Genomic DNA, 20,196 nt, shown 5'->3' on the forward strand with positions numbered 1-20,196 from the left:
GAAATACTGCACTGAGAGAATCTCTTCCTGACCTTTGACCGGCTTTGGGAAACATAAAAGTACAAGGAAAATATCCTTGGTGCAGAAATTCATTTGGAAAAATATTCTAGATATAGTTTTGAACATTGATGTAAAATACAAATTTAGATACATTTAGGGCGAGTTGATGAAAAAAAAAAACAAGAAAAAAAAAGGAAAAAAAAAAAAAAACCATGCAATGAGTGTAAGGAGGTGTGTAGCTATAGTCAATTTCTTTTAATGAGGTGCATTTGCACCGACTCGCAGCGGTGCCCTTTTAGCTCGGAAAAGTTTCCTGATCGTTGATTTGTTAGAATTATCTTGTCCAACCAATCAGCGATCAGGAAACTTTTCCGAGCTAAAAGGGCACCGCTGCGAGTCTGTGCAAATCTGCCTCACTAAGAAGAATTGCCTATTATTATTATTATTATTATTATTATTATTATTATTATTAATTGCTAAGCTACAACCCTACTTGGAAAAGCAGGATGATATATGCCCAAGGGCTCCGACAGGGAAAATAGTACAGTGAGGAAAGGAAATAAGGAAATAAATAAACTACAAGAGAAGTAATGAACATATAAAATAATTTAAGAACATATATAAAATTTAAATCGATCTTTTATATATAAACTGAAAAATATTTAACAAAAAAAAAAAAGGAAGACAAATAAGATGTAGAAGTGTGACCGAGTGTACCCCCAAGCAAGAGAACTCTAATTCAAGACAATGGAAGGCCATGGTATAGAGGATATGGCACTACCCAAGACAGGAAAGATATATATACAGTATATATATATATATATATATGTGTATATATATATATATATATACACACACACATATATATATATATATATATGTATGTATGTATGTATATATATATATACATATATAAATATATATATATATATATAGCCTATATATATATATATATATAGATATATATATATATATATATACATACAGTATATATATATACACAAACACTCTCTCTCTCTCTCTCTCTCTCTCTCTATATATATATATATATATATACACATAACAAGATATATGCTTTTTATTACATAGGGTAAACTAAACATATTACCAGACATTTGCTCTTTATATTATAGGAGAGATGTACACATTAAGAATAAACAATAAATTATAATATTTAATTCAATTTGTTAAATAGGAAACCATAACATAAATAAGATAAGCTTCCAGTGAAGAGGATTCTGTAATCAGAGATAAGAGAAGAGTCTCGTTAAAGATAAACCAGTTTGACCTGTTCCAGGAGAAGCGATTTGGAAAAGCTGTTCCAGGATCGAAGGGCCAATCTCTAAACTGACCTTCCAGACCCATTGGAGAGAGAGAGAGAGAGAGAGAGAGAGAGAGAGGAGGGTTAATCATATTTGATTTCCTATTTTCTATAGTGAGATAAATCAGGGGGTTCCTTATGGAGAGAGAGAGAGAGAGAGAGAGAGAGAGAGAGAGGGGGGTAATCATATTTGATTTCCTATTTTCTATAGTGAGATAAATCAGGGGGTTCCTTATGGAGAGAGAGAGAGAGAGAGAGAGAGAGAGGGGGTAATCATATTTGATTTCCTATTTTCTATAGTGAGATAAATCAGGGGGTTCCTTATGGAGAGAGAGAGAGAGAGAGAGAGAGAGAGAGAGGGGGTAATCATATTTGATTTCCTATTTTCTATAGTGAGATAAATCAGGGGGTTCCTTATGGAGAGAGAGAGAGAGAGAGAGAGAGAGAGAGAGAGAATATATTTTATTTCCTACTTTCTTTTCTGAACTAAATCAGGGGGTGCCTTATGAAGAAAGAAAGAGAGAGAGAGAGAGAGAGAGAGAGAGGGGGGGTAATCATATTTTATTTCCTATTTTCTTTAGTGAGATAAATCAGGGGGTACCTCGTGGAGAGAGAGAGAGAGAGAGAGAGAGAGAGAGGGGGGGGGGTAATCATATTTTATTTCCTATTTTCTTTAGTGAGATAAATCAGGGGGTACCTCGTGGAGAGAGAGAGAGAGAGAGAGAGAGAGAGAGAGAAAGAGAGAAGAAAATATATTTTATTTCCTACTTTCTTATCTGAACTAAATCAGGGGGTGCCTTATAGAGAGAGAGAGAGAGAGAGAGAGAGAGAGAGAGAGAGAGAAAAGAAAAATATATATATATATTTTATTTCCTACTTTCTTTTCTGAGCTAAATCAGGGGGTGCCTTATGAAGATAGAGAGAGAGAGAGAGAGAGAGAGAGAGAGAGAGAGAATTTTAAGCAACTAAGTTCTTTGTGTCTTGGTCTTGTTAATTTTCGTGACAAATTCTTGTAGATTTCAGTTTACGAAATTACAGTTACAAGTCATATGAAGTTGAATGATGGAGCCATATAATTTTATATGGAAAAGCTTGGGCGATTTATTTATGTGTGTTTTGTGTAATTATATGCTCTTAATATTCAATCTTGTATATACGACATTTATTCACAATACTCTTTTTTTTGTACTTTCCAGTTATTAAACCCATCTCTCTCTCTCTCTCTCTCTCTCTCTCTCTCTCTCTCTCTCTCAATACTACTTGAATATAATGTACGTTGTTTGGCAAAAATCATTACGTCCACAGCAAGCCTCTTGTTCCTTATTGCAAGGTCTATAGAGTATATAAACTTTACCTTATTGGAACTTGTCACGCTTCTGAACAAATGCCTGTTCTGGCAAAAGTCGGATAATTCGAAACTAACAGAGAAACTATGAAAATAAAATCCCTTAAGATCCATTCGGATATTATGATATCTTCGAAATGCTTCTTGAATTTATTCTGCAGATTTGTCTGTGGAAAAGATAAAATCATGAGAATAAATTCCAGTGTTTCTTACTTCGTAGATCACCGAATGCTATGAATAAAAAGGTTACTTTACTTTCGTGTTTTATTTCTCTTTAATTATAAGATTAATATAGTTGATATGAAATCAAGGTATGAATAGTATTAGGATGAAATCTAAATCTTATCTCTGTTCATGTATTCTCTATTTTCTCCATATGAACGTGAACCAACAGATATTAGTTCAACAAAATTTTAACTGGGTTCCACAAGGCACTAGAAGAGTTGGAAGACCCAGGCCTATATGGCTGAGGACTATGAAGTGTGAAGTGGAAGATAACGAATAGAGAATTATTGATTTAAAAGCTCAAGATAGAGACGACTGGCAAAATATAACAGAGGCCCTTTGCGTCAATAGGCGTAGGATGATATGGTGATAATGACGATGATGATGATGACAGTACCAGTTATTGCTACAAGTAAAAACTACTAAATAAATAAATAGATAAATAAAAAGTCAAATAAATAAATAATAATAATAATAATAATAATAATAATAATAATAATATTATTATTATTATTCCAAAAAATCTTATAAGTGATCAGCTTACTTTAATAAATTAAGAACTGTAGAAAAAGTATATAACCCAAAACATGGCCATAAATCTCCTTCACAATATAAAAAGACAGAAACATAAGAAAAAATATCCTGCAAAAACCAAAATAATAGGCAAAAATCCCGTAACTAAACGTAACCTTTTTTTTTTTTTTTTTTAGCATAATGAGGCTAATTTCCTCAACCGGCTTCGCACATTGCAAACCAGACGTCATAGATTCATCAGTGTCCAGGTCTTCTATTATTCCGTGACTCTCATAAGCTAATATAACAATTAGATTAATATGATTTACATTGGATATCGCGTAGAATTCATGGTAACTTTAGTCAGCTACTGTCTCCAAAAGGTGGAATACAGATCACCTTCGAAAAGCGTTGCCAAACTTATAGGAAATCTGGCAACGTCAAACAGCGGCTCGGTGTAGCAAGCAGAAGAAGGCTTGCTATATATAATGGAAAAACGTCTCTTCCACAAGCAGACTTTACTCAACGCTGAAGCAGAAAGGTAAGAAGTACTTTGTAGATATGGAAGACCTAAGATTTTCTCTCCTCTCTCTCTCTCTCTCTCTCTCTCTCTCTCTCTCAATGTTATCATATTTGCCCTTATCCATAAGTCGTATTTCCAATACTTTGTTTTCACGTTATTTATCTGTCTATTTCTCTATCTATAAGCAGTAATTCCACAAATGCATATTCCTTAAGGTAAATCAGACTAATATATTAAGCTTTTTTTCTCATTGTACATTATAAACTACAGCTACAAAGAATAACATCCGATAATCAGTCTAATTTTATAGATTTAAAGGGAGGAAATTTCAATGCCGAAAACTCTCAAGAAAAATATTGCAATACTTGTTATAAGACATTGTTGATTCTAAATAGAATTTTTTCCCTACAGGATGATTGGCAAAGAAGTTTTTATTGTGGCACTGACCCTGTCCTTGGCAGTGGCCCTTCCAGGAAGACCCTCCCAATATTACCAATCTCCTACAAAAGGATCGGGATCCGGAGGAGCTCCCTTATCCTGGGAAGTGGAGGTGCCCTTGGAGGGTCTGGTTCTGTTGGAGGAGCTGGCCATGCTCACTCCTCAAGCACAGCTGTAGTTGGAGGAGCAGGCTCTCATGGGAGCGTAGGTGTAGGTGGAGTTGGAGGTGTTGACCACTTGGGAGGAGCAGGTGTTCTCGCAGGTGGTGCAGGTGTGGCTGGAGGAGTTGGCTCTCATGGAACTGCTGGAGCTGTTGGAGGCTTTGATCATGTAGGAGGCGCAGGTGTGGCTGGAGGAGTTGGCTCTCATGGAACTGCTGGAGCTGTTGGAGGCTTCGATCATGTAGGAGGCGCAGGTGTGGCTGGAGGAGTTGGCTCCCATGGAACTGCTGGAGCTGTTGGAGGCTTCGATCATGTAGGAGGCGCAGGTGTGGCTGGAGGAGTTGGCTCTCATGGAACTTCCGGAGCTGTTGGAGGCTTCGATCATGTAGGAGGCGCAGGTGTGGCTGGAGGAGTTGGCTCTCATGGAACTGCTGGAGCTGATGGAGGCTTCGATCACGTAGGAGGCGCAGGTGTGGCTGGAGGAGTTGGCTCTCATGGAACTGCTGGAGCTGTTGGAGGCTTCGATCACGTAGGAGGCGCAGGTGTGGCTGGAGGAGCTGGCTCTCATGGAACTTCCGGAGCTGTTGGAGGCTTCGATCACGTAGGAGGCGCAGGTGTGGCTGGAGGAGTTGGCTCTCATGGAACTGCTGGAGGTGTTGGAAGCTTCGATCATGTAGGAGGCGCAGGTGTGGCTGGAGGTGCTACAACTATCCATGCTGCTGGTTCAGGTGTTGGAGGAGCTGGTTCTTTGGAGGTGCAGGAGTTGTTGGAGGAGTTGACCATGTTGGAGTTGGTTCCGTTGGAGGCACAGGTGGAGTGAGCCATCTTGGAGGAGCTGGTGTTGGATCTGTTGATCATGGCGTGGATGCTGGTTTCCTTGGAAGCACTGGTGTAGTTGGAGGAACTGGCATTGTTGGAGGAGGAAGCTTAGGAGCTGTGGGTGGAGTCAGCACTGATTACAACCCAGATCACTACCCAGACATCGTTCCTGGATTCCCCTTCCAGACCTCCTACCCTGGAAAAGGATTCGGAGGATGTGCCAACTGGTGCCGCAGCTCCGTCCAGAAGAACTACTACTGCTGCACTAGAACTTCCTACAAGGGATAAATCCCTTGACAGAACATTTTTCGTTATTACTTTTAAAATATTCACTGATAAATTAAAATAATTCCTGTTATATTGTTTTTTCGTTTCCACTCTTTTATTTCAAGGGATGTGAAAAATAAAAATGTAAAAGGTAATGAATGAGATATAATGTGAGGGAGATGAGAAATTAAATGCGCAAATTATTTAGTTAAGGTAAGGAATCAGATGTCAGTTGATAAAACATTAAACAATATGGGTGACATCAAACAAAGAATATCGTTTGATGTCAAACAATGATACCAATACAAATGTTAATAAATACAGTATATCTCTATACGGCAAGACATGATTTACTTAGGCTAAAGAAACATTCTATTTTCATGCAGTAAAGAAACTTCTGGATAGATTAAGTAAAATAACGAGAGAGAGAGAGAGAGAGAGAGAGAGAGAGAGAGAGAGAGAGAGAGAGAACCACATACTTGTTCAGTGTTCTACGCAATTCTTTCGATTCATACTAAACACAATCATTCTTTAATAGAATTAAATAAAAGAAGTATGACTTGCAACATTAATTCAATGGAATTCCAAAGGCAGAGTATTTGCCGACCCTGTAATGAATGAAAGGTAAGAAGTTGCTTGATATGATCCCCAGAAGGCAGTGTGTGCTTGCTTATGTAAGGCTCTGGCTTACATGATCGCTGATATCGCCAGGGTACTTCTTCCAAAACAGATCTAATAATGTTCTTGTCATTCCCATTTAACCTCCAGGGCTTCCAACAAATACAGGAGGGGTCTGAAGTCCAATTTATTAAATACATTTATCAATATATCATTCAATAATAGATATTTTTGGTGCGCATGCTTGCGTGTGGCTTAGCTTATTCCAGCATGAAACCCTGCTCCTGGAAAAAAAAAATAAACTTCAATTGTTTGACGATTTATTCTTTCTGTTTCAAAAGAATGGATGAATGTTTTAAGAAGAGCCCTAAGCAGCTACTCTCTAAGTCTGGATCGATTCATGTTTGCAAATCACCCAACTGGCCAACTATCTTTATGGCTTTAAAGGATTAAAGGCCGCTAATGAATGGCAGAGGCAACGGAGAGTGACATTGCCTTATCAAGCAGGATAATACCCTAGAGACTGACTAAATTACAAATGAGTTGCGCCCAAGACCCTCTCCACCCAAGCAAGGACCAAGGAGGGCATCTGATGACTCAGCAGATAGACCTATAGGGTCCCCCAAATCCCACTTCCTTATCTCACAAGGACGGCAAGGTTGCAGCGACGAAAGGAACTAACGAGTCTGAGTGGGCCTCGAATCCCAGTCTGGCAATCACCAAGCAAGGACGCCACCAACAGGCCACCACAACCCTGCTTAATGTCAGTTCTCGCTTTCTCTTCCTTCTTTCTCCTCACGAACTTCTTTTCACTTCCAACATCAAAATAAAACTTCTAAGGTTTTCTTCCCTATTGCATTTAAGCACTGAATTGCCTCCCTGTCCCAACGTTGGGTTTTATGGTCAAAATTCCATTGATCCACCAAGTAATCCACAACACTGTTGCATGGAATGGGATAAAGTTGTGACGGAGCTCGTAACAAAACTTAGCACCCCTTTGCCATGGGCAATAGACCCCAATTAGTAAATATCTATAATAATATTACTATAAATGTTAATATGAATGAACATATATGAATTACATCCCCGGATAACAGTTGGTTGTTGTCAACACGACGAATCTCCCCAGCTTATTTCTGCCTTCTACGAAATAGCCATAAACCTTACCAGTCCAGTGCAAGCAGCGATAATTCAAAACATGTTAATTGAGGCTTGATCACTAATTGAAATTGAATAGTTTAGTTACCAATAAAATCAAAGGTATTTCGGACTAGTTTTACTCCTCCTCGAAATGACCATACCCATGATGTTCCGGGAAAGAATGTTTCCCTTTCTAGAAAGGTCACGATAGTTTTTGGAGTATGGTCAAAAATGTTTTTCATCTTAGTAACGAGCCAAACATTATCTCTACGGTTCATTAATATATATTCATATAGATAGATAGATAGATAGATAGGCGGATAAAATATATGAATGTGAGTATATTATACGATGGATTGACGACGTAAGGAAGTTTGCGAATGTGAACTGGCATAGACCAGCCATTACAGACGCAAATTGAATGACATGTCTGTGACCTCTGTTATGCAGTGGACTAGTAACGGCTGATTACGATGATATATATATATATATATATATATGTGTGTGTGTGTGTGTATGTGTGTGTGTATGTACCTGTGCGTATAACAATAATTGAGACGGCAAGATTAAAGCTGTTAATCTTCATTTTAGTCAGTCCATTACATCATAAGACCTAAATAAATGCTAGAATTGCCTTCTAATTTATCAACTGTAAACAAAATGGCGCTGGGCTATCTATTCCAAAACATGAGAGTAACATCTCCTGCATTTTCTCTGCATTCCTTTGATGAGAAATACCAATGGTGTAATTTGGCTTGAAATAAATACTGATGTTTGATTCGGGATAAAGTTGTATGGATTCTTTCCTGTCTTCATTTTGAAAAAAAAAAAAAAAAAACGAAAATTAGTTAATTGATGGTATTAATAGAGTTGTCTTTCTTTAAAAAATTTTATATTTCAACTCTCTCTCTCTCTCTCTCTCTCTCTCTCTCTCTCTCTCTCTCTCTCTAAGAGTACAACACCACTCAATGTGGCAATTTCTTTATATATAAAATAGCAAATACTTGGAATAGACTTCCAGCGGATGTAGTAAACAGTAACAGGGTAAACGAGTTCAAGAATAAGACAAGATCATAATAACTCTCTAAATACTTGAACTAAATCGCTCTACCAAAGTGCAAATAACTCTCTCTCTCTCTCTCTCTCTCTCTCTCTCTCTCTCTCTCGAAACAGTTGTCTGAGTCTCGAGTAATCAAAAAATTCCCCTGAACTGTCTCGAGAAAACTATCCTAATCAGCATCATCTAATGGAAAGAAATGTCAATAAAACAGCCAAAATAACTGATAATCTATTTAATGAAAAAACTTTTATTTTTAATAACATAAAAAATGAAGATGAATATGTATCATTATAAAATAAATGATACTGTGAAAAGCAATACTTTTTAGTAAATATTTGGGTAATCTTTTTTAATATAAACGATATTTAACAAAAGAGGTGTTGATTATGATCCAGAGAGAGAGAGATAGAGAGAGAGAGAGAGAGAGATAAATTTAAATCAGGGTCCAGGGGGCCATTCACGCCCCCCCCCCTGCCCCCCGCCCCCTCCTGAAAATCGGACTCTGTCCTTTGTCCTCGAAAATACTTAATTAGATCCGGGTAATCAGTGAGTCAAGGAATAAACGTATAATCTGATACAGGGATTAGTTCCATTAATTTATCTTGGAGACTTTTATATCATTCGATATTCAAAATTTACTTTCAAATAATTGAAGTGTGGTTAACTGAAAAGGCTTGACAGTAATTTATTTTCGCTATCACTTTCATAAATTCATAATTCTTAGTTATGATACTTAATCTTCTACTATATGATGGTTCCTCTTCTGCATTGGTCTTCATGATGCTAATAATGAGGGAAATAACGATATCATTAATAGTATTGAGATAAAAAGATGAATTAGGAAGAGGGTGTAATCATAAAATACTAAAAATTTAGGACAAAAAAAAAAGAAAAAAAAAGAAAAAGGAGGAAAACTTACTAATATGTCGAAAACAACAATAAAATAATCTCTAAAATTGCTTACATCTTCTGACTGGTTAATAAAGCATTTTTCTTCGGCCGACGTCAAGATTCAGAATTTCCCCACCGGGGCGATTCTCGGAACATCGCGAAACGAACGTCACAGATCGTCAGCGTCCACATATTCTATTCTTCTGTGACTCTTTTATGTTGATATAACGGTTAAATAAATAAGAAATGCGATAGAAAATACTTAGACGAAATGAGATCGTTATTTTGAATTATACTATAGGTCGAATAAAATAAAACTCGTTTTTTTCAAATCGTGTCCTGAAGGTGAGGTCTCCTCCCGTCAATGTGGCATCGTCGCCGCTTCGCTGGTGTTGCAAGAGGGAGGTTCGCCATATAAGATGGGACCAAGAACTTCTTGCAAGCAGACTCCACTGAACGGTAAAGCAGAGAGGTAAGATGATGTGTTAAAGAAGGGTCTCTCTCTCTCTCTCTCTCTCTCTCTCTCTCTCTCTCTCTCTCTCTTTCTACTACTACTACTACTGCTACTACTAATACTACTACTACTACTACTATTACTATTAAGGTATTTTATCAATCCATTTTTCTGATATCAAATACTTAATGATAAGAGTTTGATGTGATCTGTCGAATCAACATTCATTATATAAGCAGTATATATATATATATATAGATATATATATATATATATATATTGTACCTATATACATATATATACTATATATATACATATATATATATAGATATATATATATATATATATACAGTATACTGTATCTATATACATATACAGTATATATAATATATATATATATGCATATATGTACAATATATATATATATATATACATATATATATATACACATATATATATATATATATATATGTATATATATATATGTATATATATGTATGTATATATATATAAATATATATATATATATAAATATATATATATATATAAATATATATATATATATATATATATATAAAACATCATTTAAGATTAAGTCTTCTCAAAGTTCTTAGTACGCCATGCAGGGTTCAAATCGAATATATCATCAGATTCTGAAATGAAATCAAGACACTTGAATTTTAAGACACGTGATGCAATGACTTTTAATTCTATTTCTAATTCTAAATGACACTTTTTTTCAGGATGATTGGCAAAACCGCTTTTGTTGTGGCACTGACCCTGTCCTTGGCAGTGGCCCTTCCAGGAAGACCCTCCCAATATTACCAATCTCCTACAAAAGGATCAGGATCCGGAGGAGCATTTTTTGTCCATGGAAGTGGCGGCCCTTGGAGGGTCTGCTTCTGTCGGAGGAGCTGGTCATGTTCACTCCTCAAGCACAGGTGTGGTTGGAGGAGCAGGCTCTCTTGGGAGTGTAGGTGTAGGTGGAGTTGGAGGTGTTGACCACTTGGGAGGAGCAGGCTCTCTTGGGAGTGTAGGTGTAGGTGGAGTTGGAGGTGCTGACCACTTGGGAGGAGCAGGCTCTCTTGGGAGTGTAGGTGTAGGTGGAGTTGGAGGTGCTGACCACTTGGGAGGAGCAGGCTCTCTTGGGAGTGTAGGTGTAGGTTGGAGTTGGAGGTGTTGACCACTTGGGAGGAGCAAGCTCTCTTGGGAGTGTAGGTGTAGGTGGAGTTGGAGGTGTTGACCACTTGGGAGGAGCAGGTGTTCTCGCAGGTGGTGCAGGTGTGGCTGGAGGAGTTGGCTCTCATGGAACTGCTGTAACTGTTGGAGGCTTCGATCATGTAGGAGGCGCAGGTGTGGCTGGAGGAGTTGGCTCTCATGGAACTGCTGGAGCTGTTGGAGGCTTCGATCATGTAGGAGGCTCAGGTGTGGCTGGAGGTGCTGGAAGTCTCCATGCTGCTGGTTCAGGTGTTGGAGGAGCTGGTTCTTTTGGTAGTGCAGGCGTTGTTGGTGGAGTTGACCATGTTGGAGTTGGTTCTGTTGGAGTTGGTTCTGTTACAGGCGCAGGTGGAGTGAGCCATCTTGGAGGAGCTGGTGTTGGGTCTGTTGGTCATGGTGTGGATGCTGGTTTTCCTGGAAGCACTGGTGTTGTTGGAGGAACTGGCATTGTTGAAGGTGGAAGTGTAGGTGCTGTGGGCGGAGTCAGCACTGATTACAACCCAGATCACTATCCAGACATTGTTCCAGGATTCCCTTCCAGACCTCCTACCCTGGAAAAGGATTCGGAGGATGTGCCAACTGGTGTCGCAGCTCCGTCCAGAACAATTACTACTGCTGTACAAGAACTTCCTACAAGGGATAATTCTCTGACTGAACATTTTTGTTATTTCTTTTAGAAATTCACTGATAAATTAAACTAAATCCTGTTATACTGTCTGTTCTTCCCCTATAATTTATATCCACTGGCTTGAAAAATATAAATTCAAAAGGTATTAAATGGGATCTAATACAGATGATATGAGAAAATTAATGGACAAGCTATTATAGTTAAAAGCTAAATAGGTAGGGAATCAATTGTCTATTGATAAAAATATGGAACATTATTACTGACAATAAACAAATAACATTGACATGAATTGACTCAAAATTTTAATAAATATATTTATAAAACAAGATCTGTTTTACTGAAAGTAAAGAAACACAAACTCAATCTCACGAGAGAGAGAGAGAGAGAGAGAGAGAGAGAGAGAGAGAGAGAAGCAATTCTGAACACATACTTGTTCATAGTCCGCAACGAAATCTTAGCAATTCATTCCACACACCATTATTCTTCAGTGGAATCAAATAAAAGAAGAATGACTTGCAACTTTCATTCAGTGGACTTCCAAAGGCAGAGTATTTAACGACACTTCAGATGAATGAAAGGCAAGAAATTGCTTGAAATGATCCCCGGAAGACAGTGTGTGCATATGTAAGTGTCAATATGAATTAAAGTCCCGGATAATATTTTATGGTTGTCAACACTACGAATATGCCCTGTTAGTAAGATAAGTTTTGCATTCCAGGAGATTGCAGCAAACCTTAGCAATCCAGTACAAGCGGGATAAATATGCGTCGAGTAGGAGGAAGGGTAAAGTAAGTATGATTCAAGCCAACGAGGAGACATGACTTGTTATCGGCATTGAGGGAACCTTTGTATTCAGGCAATGATGGCGAAAGAGGGAGGGGACGAAAAAGAAAAAGTCAGTGGTTATAAGGAACAGGCATAGTGAGGGGAATAAGACTAGAGTATGGATAAGAAGAGATAAGAAGTGGGATCAATCAAAGAAGGAAGAACAGAAGAGCTATGTATTTAGAGAGTACGGATAATGATAGACGGTATGACAGGGGAGGAACAGTAGGGCTTAGTCAACAGGGTTTACGAGAGTTATGCATAAAAAGTTTGAGATTTGATATAAAAAAAACATTAATTGGGGTCAATCAACGAACTAGTTCTATTTCTTCTCGAAATGATCATACCTATGATGTTCCAAGAAAGGAGGTCTCGCAGAAAGGACGCGATATTCTTTAGAATATGGTCAGAAATATTTCTTTTATCTTAGTAATGAGCAAAGTATCATCTTCAAGCATCATTAATATATATTCTTATAGATAGATAGATAGATAGTCAGATAGATATATGAATATGCATGCATCATAAAATGATAAGATCAGTAGAATAACGTTTCTGTTGGTTAAGTAAAAGAAATAGACAATCGTTTCTCTAAGGGGATCTTCAATATAAAAGAGGAAGCAGGACTGAAGTCACTCTAACAAGATTGCCTATAGATCACACAAAACTGACATATGGGTGTTTGATGCACACACCTCGTGAAGCAGTTCCCAGGTGCAATGAGTGTGACTGTAGTTTAACCATAAAACATATTTTATTGATTGTAAAGCTTGAGAGAGAGAGAGAGAGAGAGAGAGAGAGAGAGAGAGAGAGCTGTATTTTAACTATAAAACATATTTCAATAAAAGTAAAGTTTTTAAGAGAGAGAGAGAGAGAGAGAGAGAGAGAGAGAGGAGTTACAAGGATTTAGGATGTCTCAAAGACTTTTTAGTTCATCCGTGGAGACTCCATTTGCTCTTTGGTAGAGCGATTTAGTTTAAGCATTTATATAGTTCTCATGATCCTGTCTAACCTATTCTTGAACTCTTTTACTGTGTTACTGTTTACTACATCTGCTGGAAGTCTATTCCAAGTATTTGCTATTTTGTACGTCAAGAAATTGCCACATTGTGTGGTGTTGTAACTTTTCAATTCCAGTTTTTATCCGTTACCTCTGGACTGATTTGTGCTAAGCGTGAACAGATTATTGTAATCTAAATTTGTTATTTTTTGAAGAATTTTGAATGCCTCTATTAACTGTCCCCTTAGTCGTTGAGTTTGGAGAGCAAATAAGTTCAAACGTTCCATCCTCGGCCTATATCCAAATTGCCTCAGTGTTGGGGACTAGTTTGGTGACTCTAGGTTGTACTGCTTCCAGTCTATCTATACCCTTCTAAATACTTGGAGCCCAGAATTGGACTCCGTATACTAGATGGGGTCTTACTAGTGATGTGTACAACTGTAGGACAGTGTCTTTGTTTCTGTCTTTTTGAATTGTCTCTTTATGTTACTCATTAATTTTTGTGCTTTCTTTTCAGCTTTTACGCTCTGTTTGTTGAACTTCAAATCCTTGCTAATAATAATACCGAGATATTCCTCCTGGTCCTCACTTTCTATTTCATTACCCATCAGTAGTAATCTTATTGTGGGTTACTATAACCTAAGTGCACGACTTTACATTTCCCACAGTTGAAAAGCATTTGCCATTTTCTGGACCATTCTTCTAGCTGCATTAGATCCTCTCTTAAGGCTTCTACGTCTTCAGAATTCACAGCTTTTATGCCCAATTTAGTATCGTCGGCAAATATAGCTATTCTACTAGTTAAAAGTTAATCCTAAATCTATGTCGTTACTGTAGATCAGAAATAACAATGGTCCAAGGACGGATCCTTGAGGTACTCCACTTGTAACAGCTGCCCACTTTGACGCTTCTCCATCGATTACAACTCTGTTTTCTGTTTGTTAGCCAATCTTCGATCCATTCAGCTGGCTCGTCAATGATGCCTAGAGCTCTAATTTTGACCATTAACTTTTATGTAGGACTTTGTCAAAAGCCTTTTGAAATTCTAGGTATATGATATTCATGGTCCTGCTTTTGTCATAAATACTGAACACGTGGGAAAAAATTTCAAATTTCAAAATATTTGTCACACATGATCTCTTTTGTCTAAAACCATGTTGGCAGTCTATCGGAAGATTGTTTTTCTCTATATGTTCTACTATTGAATCTACTATAATTGAGAGAGAGAGAGAGAGAGAGAGAGAGAGAGAAGAGAGAGAGAGAGAGAGAGAGAGAGAGAGAGAGAGCTTTATGTTTGTTTCGAGATAAAGTTATATGGTTTCGTTTTTCTATCCTTATTAGGCTAGAAAAAAATTGTAAAAATGAGTAATAGAATTACTGACTGAGTCTTCTCTCTCTCTCTCTCTCTCTCTCTCTCTCTCTCTCTCCTCTTCTCTCTCTCTCTCTCTCTCTCTCTCTGGATCATAAGCAATTTACGTATAAAGTAAATAACTTCTTATAGGTAAATTTTTCCTGAATATTAACTTTATGCAATCTTTTTGTTACAATACTCACTGAGAAAGACATAAGTTTCGAGTAATCAAATTAATTCACCCTGAACTACTTTTGCTGAGCTTTCCTAATTGAGCAATAAAATATAAGCGAATTTGTTGATAATCTATTTAATGCAGAAACAATTTTTATTTGGAATAATGCATAACAAAAAATGACAATAAAATGTATCTATTTATCAATGATAGTAGAAAAGGGAATTATATTAAACATGGTATAAAAGGAATTATACAAGTTAATATTTGGTACAATTTTCTAAAAAAAAAAAAAAAAAAAAAACATATAATCAATTCAAAGCGTAGTTGCTTATGATCATGGTCCAGAGAGAGAGAGAGAGAGAGAGAGAGGAGAGGAGAGAGAGAGAGAGAGAGAGAGAGAGAGAGAGAGGAACCATGAAATTGAAAGATGGAACGCAATTATGATCTTGAAAATCTTATCGTTTCAAGAGAGAGAGAGAGAGAGAGAGAGAGAGAGAGAGAGAGAGAGAGAGAGAGAGAGAGAGAAATTCAAAGATGAAACGCAATTATGATTTTAAAAATCTTATCTGATCGTTGACAGAGAGAGAGAGAGAGAGAGAGAGAGAGAGAGAGAGAGAGAGAGAGAGAGAGAGAGAGAAACCGGGAAATTCAAGAATGGAACGCAATTATGATCTTAAAAAAAGCTTAATTGATCATTTTAATCAAGATATTCCTCATTGCAAATCGGTGGCCCAATGTGGGCATCCTGGCTTCCCCCCAACAAACCCTTGAAAAGCTGCCTCTCTCTCTCTCTCTCTCTCTCTCTCTCTCTCTCTCTCTCTCTCTCTCTCTCTCTCTCTGTCCTTTGTCCTCGAAAAGACCTAATTAGATTCAGGTAATCACCTACTGAGGTACAGAACGAATGTATAAAGTATATCTTGGAGACATTACGTCATTCGAGATTCGAAATTTTTTTAAAAAAGAATTTAGGTTCTGTTTAGTTTCCAAAAGTTGGCGAATCACTGTTTTTCTTTTATATTTTCTTAAATCAGGAATCCATCTTGGTTTTAACACACTCACTTCTGTAATGGTCTCCTTTACTTCGGTGATGCTGATGATAATATGGGAAATAATTAAATAATTGACAGTAATTTAGATAAAGCGATTAATCAGGAATAGGGTGTATTCATCATAAATTTAAAATAAAAAAAAGATAATCCTTAAGATTCAAGAAAATAGAAAATAGAAATCTCATAGATAGGCCAAAACAACAACAACAACAACATTTCTAAACAGCTTATATTTATGATTGGGTTAATACAGCAATTTTCTTCGGCCGACGTCAGGATTCAGAATTTCCCACGGGCAGTTCTTGGAACATTGCAAAACGAACGTCACAGATCGTCAGCGTCCACATATTCTATTCTTCCGTGACTCTTTCATGTTGATATAACGGTTAAATAAGTAAAAATTAAGATAAAAATTACTTATTCGACATAAGATCGTTTTCTTTTTAATTCGACACCACAGGTCGAATAGAACACAACTCCTTTTTTCACAGCGTGTCTTGAAGGTGAGGTCTCCTCCAGTCAATGTGGCATCGTCGCCGCTTCGCTGGGCGTCGCAAGAGGGAGGTTCGCCATATAAGATGGGACCAAGAACTTCTTGCAAGCAGACTTCACTGCACGGTAAAGCAGAAGGTAAGGTGATGTGTTAGAGGAAAGCTATTCTCTCTCTCTCTCTCTCTCTCTCTCTCTCTCTCTCTCTCTCTCTTGAAAAGATAAGATTTTCAAGATCATAATTGCGTTCCAACTTTGAATTTCATGGTTCCCCCCCCCTCTCTCTCTCTCTCTCTCTCTCTCTCTCTCTCTCTCCCTCTCTCTCTCTCTCCACTTTTTACAGCTAATAATATCACTCACACTACTGCAGTTACCATCTTTCCTTACTAAAGGTTATATCTAAGATATTTATATCATCGTAAAGCAGTTATTTTATCCATTTTTTTCTAATTTAAATTAATTATTGATAAAAGGTTGGGGTGATTCATCGCATCAACCGTCATTACATATATACTTCATCAATTATTATTTAGTCTTCCCAAGGATCTTAGTATGCCAAAAAGATTCATAATTAAAATCGACTGCTCAGTCAGGTTCTAAAATATCCGTCAAGAAACCCGAAATTTGAGACACCTTACAGAGAACTAATGCAATAATTTTTCATTCCATTTATAATTTTAAGTGGCACTTTTTTCTTTCAGGATGATGGCAAAACCGCTTTTGTTGTGGCACTGACCCTGTCCTTGGCAGTGGCCCTTCCAGGAAGACCCTCCCAATATTACCAATCTCCTACAAAAGGATCAGGATCCGGAGGAGCTCCCCTTGTCCTTGGAGGTGGAGGTGGCCTTGGTGGGTCTGGTTCTGTTGGAGGTGCTGGCCATGTTCACTCCTCAAGCACAGGTGTGGTTGGAGGAGCAGGCTCTCTTGGGAGTGTAGGTGTAGGTGGAGTGGAGGTGTTGACCACTTGGGAGCAGGCTCTCTTGGAGTGTAGGTGTAGGTGGAGTTGGAGGTGTTGACCACTTGGGAGGAGCAGGTGTTTTCGCTGGTGGTGCAGGTTTGGCTGGAGGAGTTGGCTCTCATGGAACTGCTGGAGCTGTTGGAGGCTTCGATCATATAGGAGGCACAGGTGTGGCTGGAGGTGCTGAAAGTCTCCATGCTGCTGGTTCAGGTGTTGGAGGAGCTGGTTCTTTTGGAGGTGCAGGGGTTGTTGGTGGAGTTGACCATCTTGGAGTTGGTTCTGTTGGAAGCACGAGTGGACTAGGCCATCTTGGAGGAGCTGGTGGTTCTCTTGGAGGTGCAGGAATTGTTGGAGGAGTTGACCATGTTGGAGTTGGTTCTGTTGGAGTTGGTTCTGTTGGAGTTGGTTCTGTTGGAGGTGCAGGTGGAGTGAACCATCTTGGAGGAGCTGGTGGTGTATCTGTTGATCATGGTGTGGATGCTGGTTTTCTTGGAAGCACCGGTGCAGTTGGAGGAACTGGCATTGTTGGAGGTGGAAGTGTTGGTGCTGTGGGCGGAGTCAGCACTGATTACAACCCAGATCATTACCCAGACATCGTTCCAGGATTCCCCTTCCAGACCTCCTACCCTGGAAAAGGATTTGGAGGATGTGCCAACTGGTGCCGCAGCTCCGTCCAGAAGAACTACTACTGCTGCACAAGAACTTCCTACAAGGGATAATTCACTAAAATATAAATAACTAAAAATACTTTTTTGTATATATTTTGAGAAATAAATCAAATTCCTATTACGTTGTTTGTATATTCCCTGGAAATAGCAAGTCTCCTCACAAACAAAATAGAAATGGATAAAATTTCCGATTAATGAAAGAATTATGTGTGGGTATTTGTTTTGTTTAACTGTTTTTTGGATAATTTAACATACAAATAAAATAACACGGTAAATGAATCACAGGTAAGCTGAATAAATTCCAACGTAATTTTCGTTAAAAATACGATCGAAATATAAGGGCAAGATACAGAGAAAGAGAACAATAAAAGTAAACAAAAGACTTGAATATTACCATGTATTCTAAGTCAGTGGGATATATTTCACATAAAAGGAATTTTTTATAAAGACACAAATATAATTCTCAAAATCGCATGTAAGGAAGTTAGAAGAAAGATCATACACGGGCATAATTTACATCCTTACATGAAGGTGGATATGCTATGAGAACATCTGAAGAATGGTTATACCCCGATTGGTTGAGAATTACTCATCTAGGCCGTCTGTTCCTATAAAATAAAGGGTTACTTTCCTCCCTCAATTTATGTGCCTCTTACAGATAGCTGCAACCCACAGAAATCAAATAACAACCCGGTACTTCATTCAATGTTTTGATCGGCACAGTAATGGTGGTTTCTTGAGGATCTATCTTGGGGAGAGAGAGAGAGAGAGAGAGAGAGAGAGAGAGAGAGAGAAATATATTTGATATCCTACTTTCTTTTCTAATAAATATCACACGATACCTCAGAGAGAGAGAGAGAGAGAGAGAGAGAGAGAGAGAGAGAGAGAGACCACATTCTGAGAGAGTGAGGTCATCCCTATAGCCGGATAGGAGCAGACTTTGTGCCCCTTCGAATCGTGTACATTAAGTGTATCTCTTAGTAACTGGTTTTTGTTTATAAGTTTGAGAGTAGCTTTCATATCACTTAAAGGGTCAGTATAGTGTTGTTGACAATTTATCATAATTTATTTGCGGTTATGTATTTACTTATATTTCTGTCATGTAATTCATTTAATTTCATCACTGGTATTTTTTTATATTATTTTGTTATTTCTTTTTATTTCTGCCTATGGAAGCCTTTTTGTTTTTAAATCTTGCTACCCAATCTAATGGTTGCTAGGCTTGATTAAAGTAATTTCCATGCTCCTCTACGTCTTGAGCGACTAAGGGTATAATTTAGATCTCAAAGAACCAGTAACCAGTGGCCTCCATCAGGCTTAAATTAAACTGGGATATATGTAAGGTTCTGGGAAACCAGAAGTTCCATCTTTTTACTTTACAAATTCCAGTGAGTATGAAACGATATAATTACTTGGGAATTATTATTATTATTATTATTATTATTATTATTATTATTACTTGCTATGCTACAACCCTAGTTGGAAAAGCAGGATGCTATAAGCCCAGGGGCTTCAAGAGGGAAATAGCCCAGTGAGGAAAGGAAACAAAGAAAAATAAAAAATTCTAAGAACAGTAATAAAGTTAAAACAAATATTTCTTACATAGACTATAAAAAAATTAACAAAACAAGAGGAAGAAAAATTAGATAGAATAGTGTGCCCAAGTGTACCCTCAAGCAAGAGAACTCTAACCAAAGACTAAAAGACCATGGTACAGAGGCTATGGCACTACCCAAGGCTAGAGAACAATGGTTTGATTTAGGAGTGTGCTCCTAAAAGAGCTGCTTACCATAGCTAAAGTGTCTCTTCTACCATTAGCAAGAGTAAAGTGGCCAATGGATTAATACTCATTTGATTAATCTGATTTATACGTGAAATTCTAAATACTGATATAGAGTTCTTTCTCCTAATACTCGTCTTCAATTGCAATTGACTATATCTAAAAAAATGGGACTAGAAGCCTTTAGTTACATAGTAGAATTCATGGTTTTTCAGATCTATGATTACAAATTAGAATGATGAAAATGATAATTATTATAATTATAACAATAAGAATA

General features: G+C 37.6%; 2 protein-coding genes across 2 annotated transcripts in view; both read left to right on the plus strand.

Moving 5' to 3' along the window:
* Positions 1–11,685, plus strand: part of LOC137622561 (PE-PGRS family protein PE_PGRS33-like) — a 24,081-nt gene extending 12,396 nt beyond the window's left edge. The window contains exons 4-6 of the mRNA XM_068353165.1: positions 4,556–4,615; positions 10,735–10,938; positions 10,994–11,685. Coding sequence (XP_068209266.1) covers positions 4,556–4,615; positions 10,735–10,938; positions 10,994–11,670 — 941 coding nt within the window. The 3' untranslated portion in view covers positions 11,671–11,685. The remainder of the gene's footprint in view (positions 1–4,555; positions 4,616–10,734; positions 10,939–10,993) is intronic.
* Positions 11,686–12,483: 798 nt separating this feature from the next.
* On the plus strand, positions 12,484–18,210 carry LOC137622562 (uncharacterized). Its single transcript, XM_068353166.1, has 5 exons — positions 12,484–12,542; positions 13,964–13,975; positions 16,485–16,654; positions 17,171–17,449; positions 17,505–18,210. The coding sequence occupies exons 1-5, from the start codon at positions 12,484–12,486 to the stop codon at positions 18,188–18,190; spliced, it is 1,206 nt and encodes a 401-aa protein (XP_068209267.1). The 3' UTR covers positions 18,191–18,210.
* Positions 18,211–20,196: the final 1,986 nt, after the last annotated feature.

The sequence above is a fragment of the Palaemon carinicauda genome, chromosome 29 (assembly GCF_036898095.1).
Source record: "Palaemon carinicauda isolate YSFRI2023 chromosome 29, ASM3689809v2, whole genome shotgun sequence".
Classification (NCBI taxonomy): domain Eukaryota; kingdom Metazoa; phylum Arthropoda; class Malacostraca; order Decapoda; family Palaemonidae; genus Palaemon; species Palaemon carinicauda.